The sequence below is a fragment of the Papaver somniferum genome, chromosome 5 (assembly GCF_003573695.1).
Source record: "Papaver somniferum cultivar HN1 chromosome 5, ASM357369v1, whole genome shotgun sequence".
In the NCBI taxonomy this organism is placed as follows: domain Eukaryota; kingdom Viridiplantae; phylum Streptophyta; class Magnoliopsida; order Ranunculales; family Papaveraceae; genus Papaver; species Papaver somniferum.
The window spans coordinates 111,949,608-111,969,469 of NC_039362.1; the positions used below are offsets into that span (position 1 = coordinate 111,949,608).

The following is a 19,862-nucleotide window of genomic DNA, read 5'->3' on the forward strand; positions in this document are numbered from 1 at the left end:
TGTGTACTTGGTACCTTGCTTTTTCAGGTATCATTACCTATGTTGGAAGGACTGTCTCTGTCCCATATGTTAAATGAAAAGGGGACGCTCTCGTCGCTTCTCGCCTAGTCGTACAATAATCCCATAATACATTATGTAAATGCTCACACCAACTCTTGTGATTCCCTTCAGCCTTTTCTTTAGGTCATTGTCAATGGTCTTGTTAGTAGCTTCAGCTTGTCCATTGTTCACTAGATAGATTGGTGTAGACTTTCCTCGTTGGATTTTAAATGTGTTGAAAAACATGTCAAATATTCTCGCTCTCAAACTGCTTTCCCTTATCCGAGAGGGTTGTTGCTGGAATGACAAATGTGCAAATGATTTTTTCAAAAATAAAAGCAAACACATCCTGATAGAGAATGTGCTTTAGTGGATTGGCCTTCACCCATTTGGTAAACTAATCTGTGCAGAATATTAAATACTTTTTTGTGCTTCAAACCCGGCATGAGTGGTCCAACAACATCGATTCCCCACTTAAATTAGGGCCATAGACTGAGCACAGAGTTCAAACTGGCGGCCGGAGCTTGTATCTTTTTGCCAAACAACTGACATTCTTCGCAACGCTGAGAGATATCCCTTCGCGTCATCATGCATATAACGCAAAAATAACCCAGAGCTTTAGCCTTGTGGGCCAATGACCTTGTCTCTCTGTGATTCCCAGCATCCCCGTAATGTATTGCTTTTAGAATTTCGACTCCTTGCTCGCAAGATACACATCGCAGCAACGGTCCTAGGAAGGATCGCTTGTATAAGACTCCATCTCGAAGTTCATAATTTGTGGATTTGCTTTTGATTTTATAGGCCAAGAGTATGTCCATTGGTAATTACCCTCCATCAAATACCTATAAATAGGCATCCACCAATCTGCTGTCTGATCGTCTTTGTGTGTATCGAGAGCCATGATTTCCATGTTTTGAGTTCCTTCGTCGATAAAAGGACGTTTATCTTAACGAACTTCGTTTTTGGATTCTTCATCATTGACGAGATAAAGGCTAATCCGTCAGCATATTTATATTTTTTCCTGCACATATGTTTCCAAGTAATGTTTGGGATTAACGCCGAGTATCGCTTGACAATGTTGAGGTATTTATGCAACGAAGGATCGTATGTGTGGTATCGCTCTTGTATCTGCCGAATGACGAGCTGAGATTTGCTAGTCAGCCCTGCGTCTTCGAGTTTCATCTCAATTTCCAATCTTAGTGTGTAGACCACAACTTCATACTCGATTCCTTGTTAGTAGATTGGAAATCCAACATGAATGTATGGACCGCTCTAGCTCCTCCTGGCGAAGTGAAAACAATGCCCATGCCCCTGCCCTTGCTGTTTGTGGATCTATCAACAAATATCTCTCTTCTTCGCGGGTTACTCTCTTTAAGCAAGTCTTGTGGGTCGGTAATATCCTCCTCCATATTCATCATTTCAACATCTTCATATTCTTCGAGTGAAAATTCAGCCAGGAAGTCAGTTATCACTTGTGGAACAACTCAGTTGGTTAGAGCTTGTGGCTGTTAACCACAAGATCACAGGTCCAATCCCTGTTCCTAGCGCCAAAAGATAACTGCAGGAAATCTTACAACACACCCAAAGATCTATCTCAAGTCTGTCTATGAGGTTATTTGTCTAGCATGCAAGATCAAGAGTCATAAATACGTATGCAAATTAATTACACAAGAGATTTACGTGGTTCGATGTTAAAACCTACGTCCATGGGAGTGATTTCACTATGGATGTTGAAGGATTACAAGGTGGTTAGCTCAATACAATGGTTCTCAGTAAAAGCTCTTTCTCTCACAATATGCTAAGAACCCTAAAATACTCAACCCTCTCTTCTCTGTTTTTTCACCCTTTTTATAAGCGAGCGCTATATTCACTTGGCGCCTCGCCGTTGAACCAACTGTAGCTTTGTTGCATCACATCTATCTTCACTAACATCCTGCTTTGCTTGTCAACTTTTACGTTGGTCTTGGTTGCTGCTTTCGTTGTCACCTTCAATCTAGCCAAATCGTGTCTCGTCATCTGCTTTATAGGCCTGCAAACAGTCAAACTGACTCTTTTGTTAGCTCATTTATTGTCCAACTGCCTATTTTAAACTCATCCATCGATCCTTTTTGTGCATTGCACACATTTTCATCTTATTGAAAGGGTAGATGTCTCGAAACGAGTAGAGTGCTCCTCGAATATTTGTTCGATGTTTTCCCGAATTTCTCTCATTGGCATTCAAGCTCCCAAATCTTTCCACGTGGCGGCGAGATTTTATGCCTTCACCAACAGTCTTCACTTGTCAGATTTCCACCGCATTCGCCATAAGCTCATAACATATCGCACCCATTTCATTTTTTTTTACCAATTTACCTAGAGATTCGCAAGTAAGTATATCGAGAATCTTAACCTACCATCTCCTAACTTAGGGACGTTGTCTCCTCATGCAGAACAAACTTCTACCGACTGGGCCCCACTTTATTCCTCATCAGCCAGATTGTCAGCCAAATCAGCAGGTATAAATTTGTATCCGTTCATATTAATACACGTGTTGAACTCTCAATGGAAAGTACATCATTTTCTTCGGACGTGAAAAGGTTTTATAAACTGGATTTAATAATTAATGAAAGTTGCTGATTTTTGTAGTCACACTTTCAGTCAAACCGCTACTCTTCGAGTAAAGAAAACTAGAAAAAAAGACTATTGTTATTCTGTCTTTGATTTCAATTTTCTAGGGTTTTACTGTTGACCTACCTGTGTTGTAGATAGATACAGTACATGTTTCTAAGCTTTCATTTCTTTTTCAAGGGTGGAAATTCTTAAGACCAGTAACAATTGAAGGTAAAGATCTTTTTTTCTTTTTGTGGGTGTGTAATTTTTTGCTTCTTGTTGTTCATTTTCATGTTGAATTTGTGTTTACTAGAAATCTTTTTTAGTTTTTCATTTTATTTTATTTTCTTTTTAAGTCTTGATCTTAGGTCGATTTTAGCTTTGAAATGAAGATGTTATGAGTTTAAGAAGTGATAAAACATGAAATTGAGCTCCTCTAAGGTGTTCATTTGGTATTTTGCCTTCACTTTTATGGTTGTTTTTCTAATTTATGAAGATAAACTTAGTGAAAAAGAAAAACTTTCACCATAGAAATTACATGTTGGATTCAAGTATGGAACAGCGATCCTAATCGCCAGTCTTTGTGCTAAGTGTTCAGGGATCTCAGTTCTTGTGTTGTGCATCATTTCAGCATGTTTAGGCAGTGAAGGGATAAGTTCTTAAAATGTAGGAGAGAATTTCATTTTAATTTTGATAAACATTTATAGTTTCTGGATTGTGATATTTTAATGGTTCCAGGTTCAAGTTTTTGTCTAATCAGTGGTTCTTTTGAGTTCTCATCTCAAACGCATTACTCTGGTGGCTGTTACAAAACATGACATCGTTAGGTACAGCTCCCCCTTTGGCAGTTGAGAAATCCAGTGGTGATAAAATGTCTGTGGATAAACTTCCAGGGGAAATCAATGATATGAAGATCAGGGATGACAAGGTTTGATATGTTAAGCCTTTTCTCTTATTCAGGAAGTCGATATTATACATGGTTCTTTTTCTCAAATAATTGTTTGCCTATCTTTTCTATTCGAACTTTCTTGTGACATTTCTCTTGGGTTTAGGAAATGGAAGCAACTGTAGTTAATGGAAATGGAACTGAAACAGGACACATTATTGTGACCACAATTGGTGGCAGAAATGGTCAACCCAAACAGGTATCTTCACATATGATCATTATGATTTAAGGAGTATCAGATGAATATTCTGTTTTGCTCTATTTCTATTGGTCTTGGTAGTAAACACAACTTTGCATATTTGCTGATATTTCACCTCTTTTTTTTTTTTTTCTTCTTCTGCGAGTCAAGACTATAAGTTACATGGCTGAGCGTGTCGTTGGACAAGGTTCATTTGGAATTGTATTTCAGGTGATACGTCTTATTGAAGTTTCAACATTTATATAGAGCACTTAAATAAGTAATCCCTTTCTTACCGGGTTTTAACTGTAGATCTCCTTGGTTTCATTTCGCAGGCAAAATGCTTAGAGACAGGTGAGACTGTTGCAATCAAGAAAGTCTTGCAGGATAAGAGATACAAGAACCGTGAGTTGCAGACGATGCGCCTTCTTGATCACCCCAACATTGTCTCACTCAAACATTGTTTCTTTTCAACGACTGAAAAGGAGGAGCTCTATCTCAATTTGGTCCTCGAATATGTACCTGAAACGGTTTATCGAGTTGCAAAGCATTATAGCAGAGCGAATCAGCGAATGCCTCTAATTTATGTCAAACTCTATACATTCCAGGTATGAATTTATGTACATGCCTATTATTCTAATTTAAAAAGGCGCATTAGTCACAAAATGAAACCTTTTGGTATTATTGTAAAGCTACTGGAATTTATCGGAAAGGTAGCGCCGAAATTGAGATATGTGAAGAGATTATCTAACTTTTGATAACTATTGCCAGATTTGTAGAGCATTGGCCTATATTCATGGGGCAATTGGAGTTTGCCATAGGGACATTAAGCCACAGAATCTACTGGTTAATCCACATACTCACCAGCTCAAGCTATGTGACTTTGGTAGTGCCAAAGTTTTGGTAAGTCTTGATTAGGCTATTCTTTTGTTCGGGTATCTCTTTCATTATATTTAATAACCTAAGTTGTTTCATTTTTTTTTTTGGTCTTTCATATATAACAGGTTAAAGGCGAGCCAAACATATCGTACATATGCTCCCGTTATTACCGTGCACCTGAACTCATCTTTGGTGCAACAGAGTACACAAGTGCAATTGACATTTGGTCTGCAGGATGCGTACTTGCTGAGTTACTTCTTGGACAGGTAAAAGAAGCTCCGTGTTGCATCATTCATTCATCTTGGGTACAGGGGAAAATGGTAGTCAAAACTGATCTTCTCTTCGTTTGTTTCTTTCATTTTGCGCCAACTATGTCAAATAGCCTCTCTTTCCTGGAGAGAGTGGAATAGACCAACTCGTCGAGATAATTAAGGTATAACTTCCTGGAGTTTCCGCAAATGAAAAGTTTAGTTTGGAATTATTGTTGTATCACAATTCAATTTAAGGGCAAATTTACTAGGTCACTGTTCATGGTATTGTAGGTTCTTGGAACACCAACAAGAGAAGAAATTAAGTGTATGAACCCGAACTATACTGAGTTCAAGTTCCCTCAAATCAAGGCTCACCCATGGCATAAGGTAAGTAACCTGGACATTTTATATTGATGCGAATCTGCCTGAAACCTATCAGCATATAGCTATTTTTAAAAGTCCCTTCTAAACAATTAACCTCTATTTTTTTCTTTCTCAAATGATCAGTTATTCCACAAACGCATGCCCCCAGAAGCAGTAGACCTTGTCTCCAGACTCCTCCAGTATTCTCCCAATCTGCGGAGCACTGCTGTGAGTGTTCCTTTTAGTCAGCTTATATTATCATGTTCCTTAATGCTGATAATCTATATCATTGTCGTATTAGTGTTTATCAATCTCTATACTTAGTCAATCGTATAACCTTCTTGGTTTTGTTTGATGCAGTTAGAGGCTTGTGTCCACCCATTTTTCAATGAACTTCGTGATCCTAATACTCGTCTTCCTAATGGGCGAGCCCTGCCTCCTCTGTTTAATTTTAAACCCCAAGGTTCTATCTCTTTCCCTGATTTTCTCTATGTATATATACACTTAGACATGGTCATTTTGGCAAACTTAGATTATGCTCTATGTGAGAATGATCTACTTGTTAGTTATTGAATACTAATTAATTATTTCCTAAAATTAGCCGGTGGTTATTTAGGGAAGGGGTTTCCTAAAACGACTAGAATTCTTGGCGGCCAAGTTTTTAACCTATATAAATAGGTAATTAGGCCTTGTAGAAGTACATTGTGTAGAAAACGATTAAGAGATCGGTGAGAGATTTCTTGTATAGCTTTTAGGGCTAAAGCTAGGATTTCGTTGTGAGAGCATATTGATGAGGAACAAGAGACAAGGTTATCGTCTCGGGTAATTGTTGCGGTGTAACCAAGGGTTTGCTGGGATTCACACGACGTTGTAATCATTTTTCTTCATAGTGGATTTGAGTTGGTGCGGCTCAAAGTGGACGTAGACAATATATACAAGTTGTATGTATTGGTCGAACCACTATAAATCTTGTGTCTTGTGAGCTGATTTATCTTTCTCGTATTATTATGGTTGCTTGTGCTTGGTTTACTTATTATTCATCATAATATCTCAAGATCCGTTATCCCGCGGTTGTCAGTGATTATTCCCGAAGAAAATCCTGACAACTGGTATCAGAGCTCGGGTTAGAGCTTTAGGGTTTATCGTAGTACGATTGGAGTGGGAGTTATCGGTGATAATAACGAAAGTACGGTAGCTAGGGTTAAAGTTTTTAATGGGAAGAACTTTGCGTTTTGGAAGTCTCAGATGGAAGACTACCTATATGAGAAAGACATTGCTGATCCATTGGGTGGAGTTGCGAAAAAGGGAGCACGCAAAGACGATGAATGGACAACTCTTGATCGCAAGTGTGTAGCCGTGATCCGTAGATGTCTAACGGAGGAAGTCTACAATGACGTACAAGAGGAAACTAGTACGAAGAATCTTATGGATAAACTTGAAAAGTTGTATCAAAAGTCATCAGCCTCGGGGAAGATTATGTTGTGTGAACAATTATTTAATCTGAAGATGCAAGAAGGCGAAGCGATTTCAGCACATCTTGGGAAGTTTAAATCAATTATTTCTCAGCTTTCAAAAGTTAGTATTACTTTTGATGATGAAGTTCAAGCTTTACGGTTGTTGTCGTCATTACCAAAGAGTTGGGAGACTGCAAGGACAACCATAAGTAATTCTGCAGGGAGCGAGAAGTTGAAGCTTGATGATGTGCAACAAAGGTTAATTGCTGAAGAGGAGAGAAGAATAAAACAAGGTTACGTTTCTAGTTCTTCAAGCTCGGCCTTAAGTATGCATGAAGAAGATAGAGGCAGGAATTCAAATAGGAACAACAACAAGACTAGATGGAAGTCTAGAGGAAAGTCTAGGGGGAGATCTCAATCCCGGCCTAAAGGTGTTGTTGAGTGTTGGGCGTGTAAGAAAGTAGGACACTACAAACGCGACTGTCCGGAAAACAAAGGTGCTAATAATGGTGGAAACAAAGGTAATCAAGAAGAGGTCAACGTAGTTGCAGCTGCGGAACCGGTGAAGGTCCTTGTTGATAACAAGAAGATGATTACGGAAGGTTTTCTACTACTCTCTGAGGACAAGCAAGATGAGTCTTGGATTATAGACTCGGGAGCTTCTTTCCATGCAACGGGTGATAAGAGTATTATGATCTCTTATAAAGAAGGATACTATGGCCAAGTATTCTTGGGTGACGGTGAAGCATGCGACATCATCGGTTTGGGTGATGTGATCTTGAAAGTCAATGGTTCGACATGGAAATTGAAGGATGTACGACACGTTCCAAATTTGAAGAAGAACTTGGTGTCTGTGGTCCAAGTTTGTGATGATGACTGTGAAGTTGTGTTAACGAAACACAATTGGAAAGTGAAGAAAGGAGCTATGGTATTAGCTCGTGGAGTTAGAGTCGGTACTCTATACCGGACTTCAGATGGAACTACTTTAGCAGTGGCTAGTAGTGGTGAAGACACTAACTTATGGCATAGAAGATTAGGGCACATGAGTGAGAAGAACATGAAGATTCTATGTTCGGGAGGATATCTACCTAAGGTGAAGTCTGTTGATATGAGTTTTTGTGAAGACTGTGTTCTTGGAAAGCAAAAACGGGTTAGTTTCAGCAGAGGAGGAAGAGACTTGAGAAGTGCAAAACTTGATTTGGTTCACACGGATGTATGGGGACCAATTGATGTTGCATCTCACAGCGGGTTCCAGTATTATGTCACCTTTATTGATGATCACTCAAGGAAGGTGTGGCTTTACTTCATGAAGAATAAGTTCGAGGTGTATGAAGTGTTTAAGAAGTGGAAAGCTTTGGTTGAAACAAAAACTGGTCTGAAGTTGAAGTGTCTAAGGTCAGACAATGGTGGTGAGTATGACAAAACAGAATTCTTACAGTTATGTGCTACAAAAGGAATTCGTTTGGAGAGGACAGTTCCAAGGACACCACAGGAGAATGGAGTAGCAGAACGTATGAATTGGACGTTGAATGCACGTGCAAGGTGCATGAGGTTGCAGTCTGGTTTGCCCGAGACCTTCTGGGCACATGCAACAGAGACGGCTGCTTATCTAATTAACAAGACACCTAGTAGTCCATTAGATATGAAGATACTAGAGGAGGTTTGGACTGGCAAAAAGGTAAATCTTTCCTATTTGAAAGTTTTTGGTTGTGTTGGTTATGTTCATCTTAGTCCCGGTGATAGGTCTAAGATAGGTGCTCAAGCAAAGAAGTGTATATTCCTTGGTTATGGAATTGACGCTTTTGGGTATAAACTTTCGGACTATGAGAGTCACAAAGTTATTAGAAGTAGAGATGTCACTTTTAAAGAGAATGAGCTGTACAAGGACAGGAATACAACACAAGTTGAAGATGTCAGGTCAAGCAACGTCGATAAGGAGTTGTATATCGATATTGATGATGTTTCTGGAAGAAGTGTGGAACAAGAAGAGCATGATGTTGCTGATGGCAGAGAAGTACAAGTTGAAGAGACTTCTACTGCAGTGGGAGTTATTCCTACAGTTTCACAAGAAGTACGAAGATCGTCAAGAACTCCTAAACCAAACCCAAGGTATGCTTGAATTATCTATTACTTACGGATGGAGGCGAACCTGAAGATATTAAGGAAGCACTAGCGGTGATGATTCAGGCAAGTGGAAACTTGCTATGGAGGATGAGATAATTCACTTGAGAATGACTTGGGTGTTAGTAAAATTACCAAGAGGTAAGAAGGCGTTGCATAACAAGTGGGTTTATCGGATGAAATCTGAAGCAAATGGAGATATTCGCTACAAGGCGAGGTTGGTTGTGAAAGGTTTCCAGCAAAAACCTGGTGTTGATTACAACGAGATATTTTCTCCAGTTGTGAAGATGACTACTATTCGAGTAGTGTTAAGTCTAGTGGCTTCTGAAGATCTCTACCTTGAACAGTTGGATGTAAAGACAACTTTTCTTCATGGTGACCTAGATGAAGAAATTTACATGAAGCAGCCAGAAGGATTCATAGTAAAAGGCAAGGAAGAGATGGTGTGCAAGCTAAAGAAGAGTTTGTATGGTTTAAAACAAGCCCCGAGACAGTGGTACAAGAAGTTTGATAACTTCATGCATAGAAGTGGTTACTCACGGTGTAATGCAGATCATTGTTGTTACTTCAAAAGGAATGGTTCTGACTACATCATATTACTACTGTATGTGGATGATATGTTGGTTGCCGGAACATCTCTACAAGAAGTTGAGAATTTGAAGAAACAATTAGCAAGTGAGTTTGCTATGAAAGATCTTGGTGAAGCAAAGCAGATTCTTGGTATGAGGATCATAAGAGACAGAGCTAAGGGTGTACTTATGCTTAGTCAGGCTGAATATATTGAACGAGTGTTGAAAAGGTTCAATATGGAGAATGCTAAACCAGTTAGTTCTCCACTTGGAAGTCAAATTCGTCTTTCAAGTATGCAGTGTGCGAAGACAGATGAAGAAAAGGAGTACATGTCTAACGTACCATATTCTTCGGCTATTGGGAGTCTAATGTATGCTATGGTGTGCACGAGACCGGATATTGCACATGCAGTGGGAGTAGTGAGTAGATATGCAAGCAACCCAGGAAAACAACATTGGGAAGTTGAAGTGGATTCTCAGGTATTTGAGAGGTAACACAAACGTACCATTGTGCTATGGAAAAGGTGGTTCTATTTTGAGGGGTTATGTGGATGCAGACTTCGCAGGTGATGTAGATAAAAGGCGAAGTACGACCGGTTATGTTTATACATGGGGTCAGCTGCAGTGAGTTGGAGCTCAAGGTTACAGAAGTTGGTGACATTGTCTACTACGGAAGCGGAGTACGTAGCGGTGACGGAAGCGAGCAAGGAGATGATTTGGTTACAAGGATTATTAGCTGAGTTGGGCAAGGAACAAGGAGATAATGTTTTGTTTAGCGACAGTCAAAGTGCTATACATTTAGCCAAGAACTCAGCCTATCATGCTAGGACGAAGCATATAGATATCCGTTATCATTTCATTCGGGATCTCTTAGAAGAAGGAGAGTTGAAGCTCGAGAAGATTCTTGGTTCGAAGAATCCGGCGGATATGTTTACCAAGGGAGTTACATCAGACAAGCTAAAGCTCTGCAAGGCTTTAGTTGGTCTCTCAGAATGAGGATCTGGGAGGGGAGCCGCACTGACATGAAGATGTTTTAGCACCGTCAATCCAAAGTTGAAGAATGGAAGACAATCAATAAGTCTTCAAAGTGGGAGATTGTTAGTTATTGAAGACTAATTAATTATTTCCTAAAGTTAGCCGTGGTTATTTAGGGAAGGGGTTTCCTAAAACGGCTAGAATTCTTGGTGGCCAAGTTTGTAACTATATAAATAGGTAATTAGGCCTTGTAGAAGTACATTGTGTAGAAAACGATTAAGAGATCGGTGAGAGATTTTTTGTATAGCTTTTAGGGCTAAAGTTAGGATTTCGTTGTGAGAGCATATTGGTGAGGAACAAGAGACAAGGTTATCGTCTCGGGTAATTGTTGCGGTGTAACCAAGGATTTGCTGGGATTCACACGACGTTGTAATCGTTTTTCTTCATAGTGGATTTGAGTTGGTGCGGCTCCAAGTGGACGTAGACAATATATACAAGTTGTATGTATTGGTCGAACCACTATAAATCTTGTGTCTTGTGAGTTGATTTATCTTTCTCGTATTATTATGGTTGCTTGTGCTTGGTTTATAATATCTCAAGATCCGTTATTCCGCGGTTGTCAGTGATTATTCCCTAAGAAAATCCTGACACTACTTTCCACGCAGTCATCATCACCCAATTTAAAGCATGGTTTTTTTGAAACTTTTGATCCTGCTAAAAATAAGTCAAAAAATACAGCTAAGCATCTGACCATGAATTGTGATCTCATTTAGGCGATGTAGAGCATGGCATTCTGAAACTTTTATTTTTAATGTAAATTGGGTAAATTTTATCCAGCTAAGTGTCTGACTGTGTTTCTACTTTCTATGGCTTTCAGTTAAGTAATCAACTGTAAAATTGTTGGTGTCTGATCTCCAGGAGTAGACCAACCTGACTCAATGTTAATTTCTTGTGCAGACACCATTACTCTAGACTTCTTTTATGTGTATTTGATAATCTGTATCTGCATCCTTTGTCTATTTGCTCACCTTACAAACTCGTAATTGCAGAGCTGAAAGGAGTATCTCTGGAGCTCCTCGCAAAAGTAATTCCTGAACATGCAAGGAAGCAGTGTCCTTCTCTTGGTTTCTCGAGCACAACGTGAAATGACGAAGGTGCTGAGGATCTGTTCAAGTGCACGTTGTATGTTTTCCTCGTAAAAGTAATTCCTGAACATGCAAGGAAGCAGTGTCCTCCTTCTCTTGGTTTCTCGAGCACAACTTGGTGCTGAGGATCTGTTCAAGTGCACGTTGCCTGTTTCTCTAATTTAACAGATTGCATATCCTAATTTCTTAGCAGTGGATTGATCTTTTTATTTCCAGTTAATGAACTAACTTACTTGACTTATAAAGAATGCTGGGTTTATTCGATTTTTTTTTTGTTATAGGGAAACTTGGTTTTATTCTAGTTGTACCAACTCTTCATTTTGTATATGATTGGGAATCAGTTAACAGAGGGATCTCTTGTTTAGCTTTTCATAGTCCCCATTCCTTTAGTTCTCTCTATTTTATCTGATACATAATATCATATAGAACAGAATCAACGCAACTGACATAGATTCTGCAAGCAATTAAGGATATTTGTGTGGTACATTATAAGATAACCTCATCCAATTTAAACGTTTCTGGTTGTTTAAGTACTAGTAATGTGTACTCTTCTTTCTACAAGTCAGGTTCAGCATATATCATCTAATTAGACTTTCGACTAACCATCTCTACTAAACAACAGTAACTTGTATCTGCCTGAGTTTTGAGTCACAGCTCCGCATGAAGATCTTCAACGTTAGAGTCGGTAGTCATGTCAGAGTACGAATCCTTATTTGAAGAATCTAGGCAATCGGCAGAAGGGTTAACTATACCTTCATTAGAACCTGTGGCAGAGTTGCAGTAGGTCTCTGCCGTTCCTTCCTTGCTCTGAAGGTTGACATTGCTTAGGATAATGTTGCTGCAGGGAACTGTGTCACTGCAAGCAAGTTGGATGGCCTTCTCACTCGTTGTTGTTCCAGTGATGTTACGGTATATAACTTGGCTTATTTTTACAGCCGCAGTCTGACAAATAAGAAACATATCGAGATTCAGTGTCAATTGGGTAGTGAAAACATGGTTAATCAAAAAAAATTGCCTACCAGAAATAATACCTGATTCTGGCAACTATCTGGCGAGTCACAATAGAACTGGTCGATGATGATAGGGTTTTCTACTTCATTCATCCGAACATTCTCAAAGCGCACTGATCGAACATAGCCGGAACCTCCCTGTTGCAGACAACGAGTAACAATGGCAAGTTACTTGAAGTATATTTTTTCCTCCTAAATTTAATTGTTGTGAATTTAAGTTGAAGAGTTACCTGCCAAGTCTTAATCCTAAGCCCATTGGTAGTATTTTTAAGAACTGCTGTATCCAAAACCACGGCAGTGACCATTTCCTTGCTGTTGTCTTTTCCCAAGCTCCCTATGCTAAAATTTATGGACATGATACAACGTAATGAGAATCAGTATGTTGATTTAAAAAAAGGAGTATACAGATTATTACCTAATTCCATGGCCGGGTCCGCAGTAGATGTGTTTCATCTTAATGATGGAGCTACCATTCACAATTGAGATGCAATCGTCGCCTTCAAATTTAAAAAACAAGAACATAATCTAATGTACAGTTAGTTATACTTAGTCAGTCTAAAGTAAAGAATATTCGTAACTGCAGTTCCAATGATGTATGAGTACCTGTTCCAATTTTGGTATTTTGGACCACAATGTCAGTTGATTCAGCAATATGGATTCCATCGGTGTTTGGACTGTCACCTGGAGCTGAGATTTGGACCCTGAAAACGCGAATTGTTTTAGAGCGGTATATTTGAAAATGTATCTGTTGGCTGTTTTTTATTGTAAGATCCTCCACCACTACCACCGAACTAGAATCAATCGTAATCGCCTGCACCAATTTGTTGCATTAATCTCTTGTTGAGTAAAAAAGTTAAGTGTTTATCTTTTTGGTGTTTTTTGACAGTTACAAGATACTTACCGTTGGTGCGGCTATGCATGGCTGTGAAACAAATCGAAAAGAAAAAAACATCAAAAGAGGTGTTAGTTTCTGTTTATTGTCAAAAAGATGATAAGGTTTAAATGTTTGCATTGTCAGTTAGAAGTGCATGAATAAATAGTGTTTTTATTTCGAGAATTCCTTACATTTTCTTTGTTCTTTTTGCAAGAAGCAGCCCACCATTTACTCCCTGAACCATCTATAACCCCACCACCTTGGATGATTGTTTTGTTAAGTTTGGAGAACACAAGCCAGTTATTTGGGCTCTTTTGATCCCAATCACTGGGTTCATCAGGAGCTACGATCGTTCCATTAATCTACGAAACATATTGTAGAAAAACTTAGCAACAAAGACAATCAAATCGGGTGTATATATACGACGAACAAGTTAAGTAATTGTTACCTGAATGATTAACTTATCGACACAAGGCCCAACAAACCTTGCAGGCTTTACTAGATAACTTCGTCCTTTCGGCACAAGGAAAACCGATTTGTGTGTAGTACAAGCTCTGTTCCATGCACTTAGAAAGGCCTACTTGAACCCGTTAAAATGAAAAACAGGAAATGGGTAAGAAAATACTTATCTTAAAAGGACAAAGATTACTTTTTACTCAAACCAAAGGTATATATTCACCTGGGTATCATCAGTAGTTCCATCTCCGACTGCACCAAAACTATCCACACTTACAACACTAGTTTTTCTTCTACTTAACCAATTTGATGACTCCAAAAGTTGTTCAACTTCATTATCACCTATTACACTCAACTCTTCTTCAAACTCGCTAGGCATGAATATATTGTCAGCAACGGAATGAGGAGTAGCAATTAGCACAACAACAAAAATAAAGGAAACCATTATTGAGATAACTTTGGTTTTCATTTTGTTTATGATGAGGATTCTAGTTGTTTTTCGAAGATTTTCAATGAACTATATAAAAGTGAAAGACATGGGTTGTATATATATATAGAGAGAAAGGGTTTAATGTTAAAGCATCAAAGTTTCATGGTCATAGCAAAAATATTTGGCTTGGCTTTGAAGGAGGGATGAACGCGTTCTCTAACTATCTGTCTTTCTCCATACATGCCTAGGCTTTAAGTTGAAGAAATATGCTTCTAGGAGGAGATTATTTTGCTTTTACTCTTACATCTTTGAACAGTTTGTCAATATATTGTACATTTTCATTCAAAAACATACCACTGAAATCAGGAGAATAGACATATCGGCAAACTGTTCACAGATGTAAGAGTAAAAACTCTACTTGTTTTCCTATTCTTTTTTATTAGTGCGCGGTTGCTTCGGCAAGAACTTTATTTTATGCAGTATTATGAGTGCGAACTAATTTCTTTATCAAGATAGCTCATCTAGAGAACGTCTTATACAAAAGTAATTTATTTGACCACGCTTTATGCAAATCAGTTACCTCCGGCACACAGCACTGATTCAAGCTGTAAGCGTTTTTGGAAGTACACTATAATCATTCAAATTTTCTCAATTTTTTTCATGTTTAAAAGATTTAGTAACATCAATCAATTTCACAGTTAACACAGTTAATTACGTTTAATCAACACTAGTTAATTAGCCTGACTAAATTGAGGCCTATGCTAATTAATTTGGACCTACACTATAGGACAAAAAAATATTATTAAGAGATGAAACAACCAATTTACTCTTTATCAAATACTAATACTACAAATGTGTCCCCATTAAATCCTAATAATAAAACTAAAAACTAAAATCAAAATCATAAAATTAAAAACTTAAATCAAAATCAAAATCAAAATCAAATTCATTTCCATATCCATCTCCAACCGATTCTTCTTCTCTTCTTCTCCCCAAATACGAACCATCTTCGACTGTCATAGAAGCGGATGAAATGGCACGAATCAAGTACTTTTTTAGCAACCCAATCCCCTAAATTTGGTTTTAGCAACATGCAATCACTCAAAATTCGATTTTCGAAATCAAAGTGTTCTGGGTTTATTAGAATCGGTTTACGTCAATGTACTTATGAACCGATTTTATATAGAAACGGATTTTGTTCATGCCCACAAAGACCGATTATGATTGGAAATATTGAACCAGAATCGGTCTATGTTAATGTCCACATAGCCCGATTCTGGTATGGAAGAGAACTGTTTTTTCTGTATTTTTTTTGGTTAGAATCGGATTACATGTATGTCCACATAACCCGATTGTACAACCTTTGATTTCTTAACTGCTATGCCCACAATCGGATTATTTAAGGGTCCACAGAAACCGATTGTTATTGATGTTCCCCAAAATCGGTAGATATGGTACACCTACATAAACCGATTCATTAACCATGTTTTGAATTTTGGCACAAATCTTGAAATTATTATCTTTGCCTATATTATAGAGCATGCAATTTGGAATTGAACGCAAAAAGAATGAGGTCATTCTGACATCGGACGAAGAAGTTATGAGCAAAACACTCGAAGAAATGCACAAATTAACATAAACCGATTCTGGCGGAAAAAAAAGCACAAAAAAACTCATGAATTTTACTATCGGTCTATGTTTTAAGTATTATAAACCGATTCTCACAATCGTCTTATGTGAGCATGAATATCCACCGATTCTGAACGAATTTTTTTAAAAAATAAATAAAAAAGATTCACGTTTTGATGAAGAATCAAGATTGGTTAATATCTAGTTTAATTTGATTAAACATCAATTAATCACCCGGTTAATGCTAATTAATCAAGGGGTGAATTAGCCATTTTTTTAAAATAATTGGATAAGGGGTGTTTTTTCTAACCTTTCAATGACCTTTTTTGTCCTGTAGTGTAGGCCCAAATTAATTGGCGTATGCCCCAATTTAGTCCGGTTAATTAGGAACACATTAACAATTAACAGAAATAGAGGGATGGTTTTTAAAACTTAAAATTACTTTAAAAAGAAATCTATTATAGAGGCTCCAAAATTTTGGTTTTCAGGGCTCACAAGATGACAGAAAAGGGGGTCATCAAATAGTAACTCCAAAACCCCTTATCTCAATAATTAATTAATGTAAATGATTAGGTTAACTAAATTAAGCAAGATTAGTGATAAGATTAGTAATAAGATTAAACTAATCTTAAAAATAAAAATAAAAAAACTAGTCATTAGATTAATCATTTAATTATGGTTAATACCTGAAAATCAAAATAAAAAATTCGTATAAAATTTTAAATTGAAGTTAAAACCTAACCGTATACTTTATATACGGTTGGGAGTTCATATTTTCCCAACCGCATATAAAACTTTCCCAACCGTATACAAAACCAGGGTAACTTACGGTTGAGTTTTCCAACCGTATACAAAAGTTAGGTAAATCACTTACGGTTGGGAGTTCATATTTTCCCAACCATAGGAAATTTATACGGTGAGGAGATCAATATTTTTCCACCGTAAATCAATCCTACGGTTGGGAAATATTGATTTCCCAACCGTTTTCAGTTCTGAAACTAATTTTTCCAATCTCTAATTTAATCAAATCTAACATATTTATGGGATCAAAAGTAATAAAAAATATTCTGATTTTCGATTCTTACCCATTTAAAGTTATTACCTGCTGAGAATCGACGATTAATAGTCGTTGAAGAAAAAAAAAGGAAGAAAAAGAAGAGGCGATGGAGGAGAAGAAGAGATGAGATACGTTTTTTTTGTTTTTGTTTTTTATGTTTAGCTTTTAGGGTTTAGATTTGGTAATTATTTTGGTTATGAAAGGGTATTTTTGTATTTTTGATAATAAATTAGGATCCCTCTCATCCATATTTAGGATAGTTGAATCTATAGGAGCCCTCAAAACCAAATCCTTGGAGCCCCTATAATAGGTTTCTTCAAAAAAGACCTGTTTTAACTTATTGATAGGCCTTAAATAAGAAGGCACAATTGGGGGATACCTCCACAAATTGGGGAATACTCGAAATAAAATAAAATAAAAACATTATGAAGTAATTGAAGTACCCCTTATCCAAGTGTGTTTGTGGATACTTCAAATAATATATTTTGGTTAGATGAAAAAGAAGAAGGACCCCTAGGTTTCCGAGAGTCCTAGCTTCGGTGAACATGAAAGGCATAAAGAAGTCGAGTACCCCTAGGTTTCCGAGATTCCCCATGAGGCAGAACGAATGCATAATGGAGGTTATTTCGAAGGTGGAGACGCTGTAGGCTTCTTACACTTGGAGGGATGGCTGAGTGGCTTAAGGCATTGGTTTGCTAAAACCTGCTAACCTCAAGGATCTCCACTTCCACTAGCTGGCCCAAACCTAGTAGTTCCAACATAATAAACCTAAAGTTCAATTAGACCAGGCCCTAGTACTGCAGTTCTGAGGCTTCTCAGGTCTAAAACCGTTCCAAATTAAGAATAGATTAGATCCAAGTCCAGGAATCAATAGGAAATGCTATGAATGCACTTCTATGAGGGAATTGTAAAGCGTGACGAGAGGGCAGAGTTCCTTTGGGCAGACAGACACTTGTCTACGAAATCGGCTCGGGAAACCTCCTCTTAGAGTCATCCAGGTTAGGCAGCAACATAACTTAGTGAGACACTTCCTTTATCATTTTACTCTTTGGAAGATTTGCGTGATATGAGAAGGTGCTTAAATTGACTTTAATGACTCATAATTGCAACCTTTTGTAGACAATCAAACTTTCATCTATGAAAAAACCCCAAACCAAATCCCAATCCAAACACTAAGTCAATCAAATTTTGCATTTACAGAGCCACAGTCGGTATTGTATTCATCTGACAAAACAATACCGAATGAACTTTCGGTATTGTATTCATCCGAAAAAACAATACCGACTGTTAACCCGCTACTGAGATTCAAATTCAATTTTTTTATTTAAATAAAATTTCGACTTTTTTTTATAACATATATGGTTTTGATTCAAATCATTTTGATTATCAGAATTTGCATCGCTACTTAAAATGATTTTTTTGATAACCTAAATAAAAAATCATTCATCATGATTTATGTGATTTTTTTGATGGAGAAGAAAAGTAAAGGGGATACTAAAAAAATAGGTTTTTAGTTTTTCTTTTTAATTTTTATTAGGGTAAGAATAATATGGTTATTTTACACCTAAAAAAGAGGACCCATTAACCAAAATACAATCCCATTTAGCTTTGACTATCCCCAATTTGTGGAGGCATCCCCTAATTGCGTCTTCTTAAATAATTGAAGTATAGGGATCAAATTAGCCACAAATGTTTTGAATAACCCCAGTTACACGAGCATCATTGTTTTTTATTTCTTTTTGAAGAAGAAATGATGATTGATATTAAAATTTAAGTAGGATTGTTACAGAGTTTATCACTAAGAAGAGACTGTAACCAATTTGGAGCAACAGACTCCCAATAATTAGAAACGGAACTATTACTAACTTTTTTTACACTATTTGTTTCTATAGGGACATGAGAAATTGGGTCGGGATCATGGGACTCAAGCTTTTGACTCACGGTTTAGACAAATTTTTTTATCCGTCCAATGCTTATAATCTGACGGCAGTAAAGTTAACTGATGTCGCATTCAGTTTTCACTTAAACTCATAAGCGGCTTACAAGCCAAGCCAATAAAAAACGTATCCTGATAAAAAAGGGAATAAATCCATGATATATATTCCGGGAGTATTTTTTTTCTTTTATAGATCTCTATCTAAATTAATGATTCAGATTTTTGATCTGGATTTCACCGGGAAAAATGGTTCTTTGGATAGTATAGATTTTCATAGGTCTATTAATCTGAATTATTTTATCATCGGTGGTAGAGGTGGTGTGCTGTTGTTCTTATTCACCGCATTTCTGTTTTTATTTTTAGGTTAATCTAACTAATGTTTGCAATTTGAATTTCCATGGCCAGGAATATGTGCATGAACAAGAAAAAATTGTTGATTTTTATCTTGAATCACCAATTCTTATCTTTGTTTTTATTAGTGTAGGAGCTAGTAAAGATGGAGATATGTGCAAGAAGTGCAAGAATTTACTTAGAAGAGATGTATGTGAGGAGTAAATTAAGAATCCACGTTTGTACTCAGCCATAAATAATCATGTCCATTGCTAACATGACATAGTCGCCCATAAATCTACGTATCTATCTAACCTAAGTTGTCTAATCCACAAACATATGAATTGTTTGATGCTAAAACAATAAACCAGGAACTGTAAACATCATGGATTCACGGGCGGTCAAGAGCTCATCAGCTGGTTAGATAAGAAAAAAAGAAGAAGAAGAAATCACAATAGTGAGTTATGTACGTATGTATATCAATGGTAATCAATTTCATTCTAAATGATAAGTGCAAGGACAGAAAAAACCCCAAATTAGACAGTTAGTCCATCACAGTAAAGAAGACGAAGAACAGGAAGATATCTTCCAAACATGAGAAATCTTTGGAATAAGTTACAAAGTAAATTTT

General features: G+C 37.3%; 2 protein-coding genes across 2 annotated transcripts; one reads left to right on the plus strand and one right to left on the minus strand.

The window, feature by feature from the left end:
- Window positions 1-2,671: 2,671 nt before the first annotated feature.
- On the plus strand, window positions 2,672-11,890 carry LOC113282436 (shaggy-related protein kinase epsilon-like). The gene is made up of 12 exons (XM_026531428.1): window positions 2,672-2,859; window positions 3,367-3,556; window positions 3,681-3,773; window positions 3,924-3,983; window positions 4,088-4,360; window positions 4,524-4,655; window positions 4,757-4,897; window positions 5,014-5,064; window positions 5,174-5,269; window positions 5,390-5,473; window positions 5,606-5,708; window positions 11,414-11,890. The coding sequence occupies exons 2-12, from the start codon at window positions 3,443-3,445 to the stop codon at window positions 11,506-11,508; spliced, it is 1,242 nt and encodes a 413-aa protein (XP_026387213.1). The 5' UTR covers window positions 2,672-2,859; window positions 3,367-3,442; the 3' UTR covers window positions 11,509-11,890.
- A 54-nt stretch (window positions 11,891-11,944) lies between these two features.
- On the minus strand, window positions 11,945-14,344 carry LOC113282435 (polygalacturonase ADPG1-like). Its single transcript, XM_026531427.1, has 9 exons — window positions 14,073-14,344; window positions 13,842-13,970; window positions 13,585-13,755; window positions 13,421-13,441; window positions 13,123-13,330; window positions 12,935-13,016; window positions 12,750-12,858; window positions 12,541-12,657; window positions 11,945-12,451 (listed from the first exon to the last, which is right to left on the minus strand). The coding sequence occupies exons 1-9, from the start codon at window positions 14,316-14,318 to the stop codon at window positions 12,158-12,160; spliced, it is 1,377 nt and encodes a 458-aa protein (XP_026387212.1). The 5' UTR covers window positions 14,319-14,344; the 3' UTR covers window positions 11,945-12,157.
- Window positions 14,345-19,862: the final 5,518 nt, after the last annotated feature.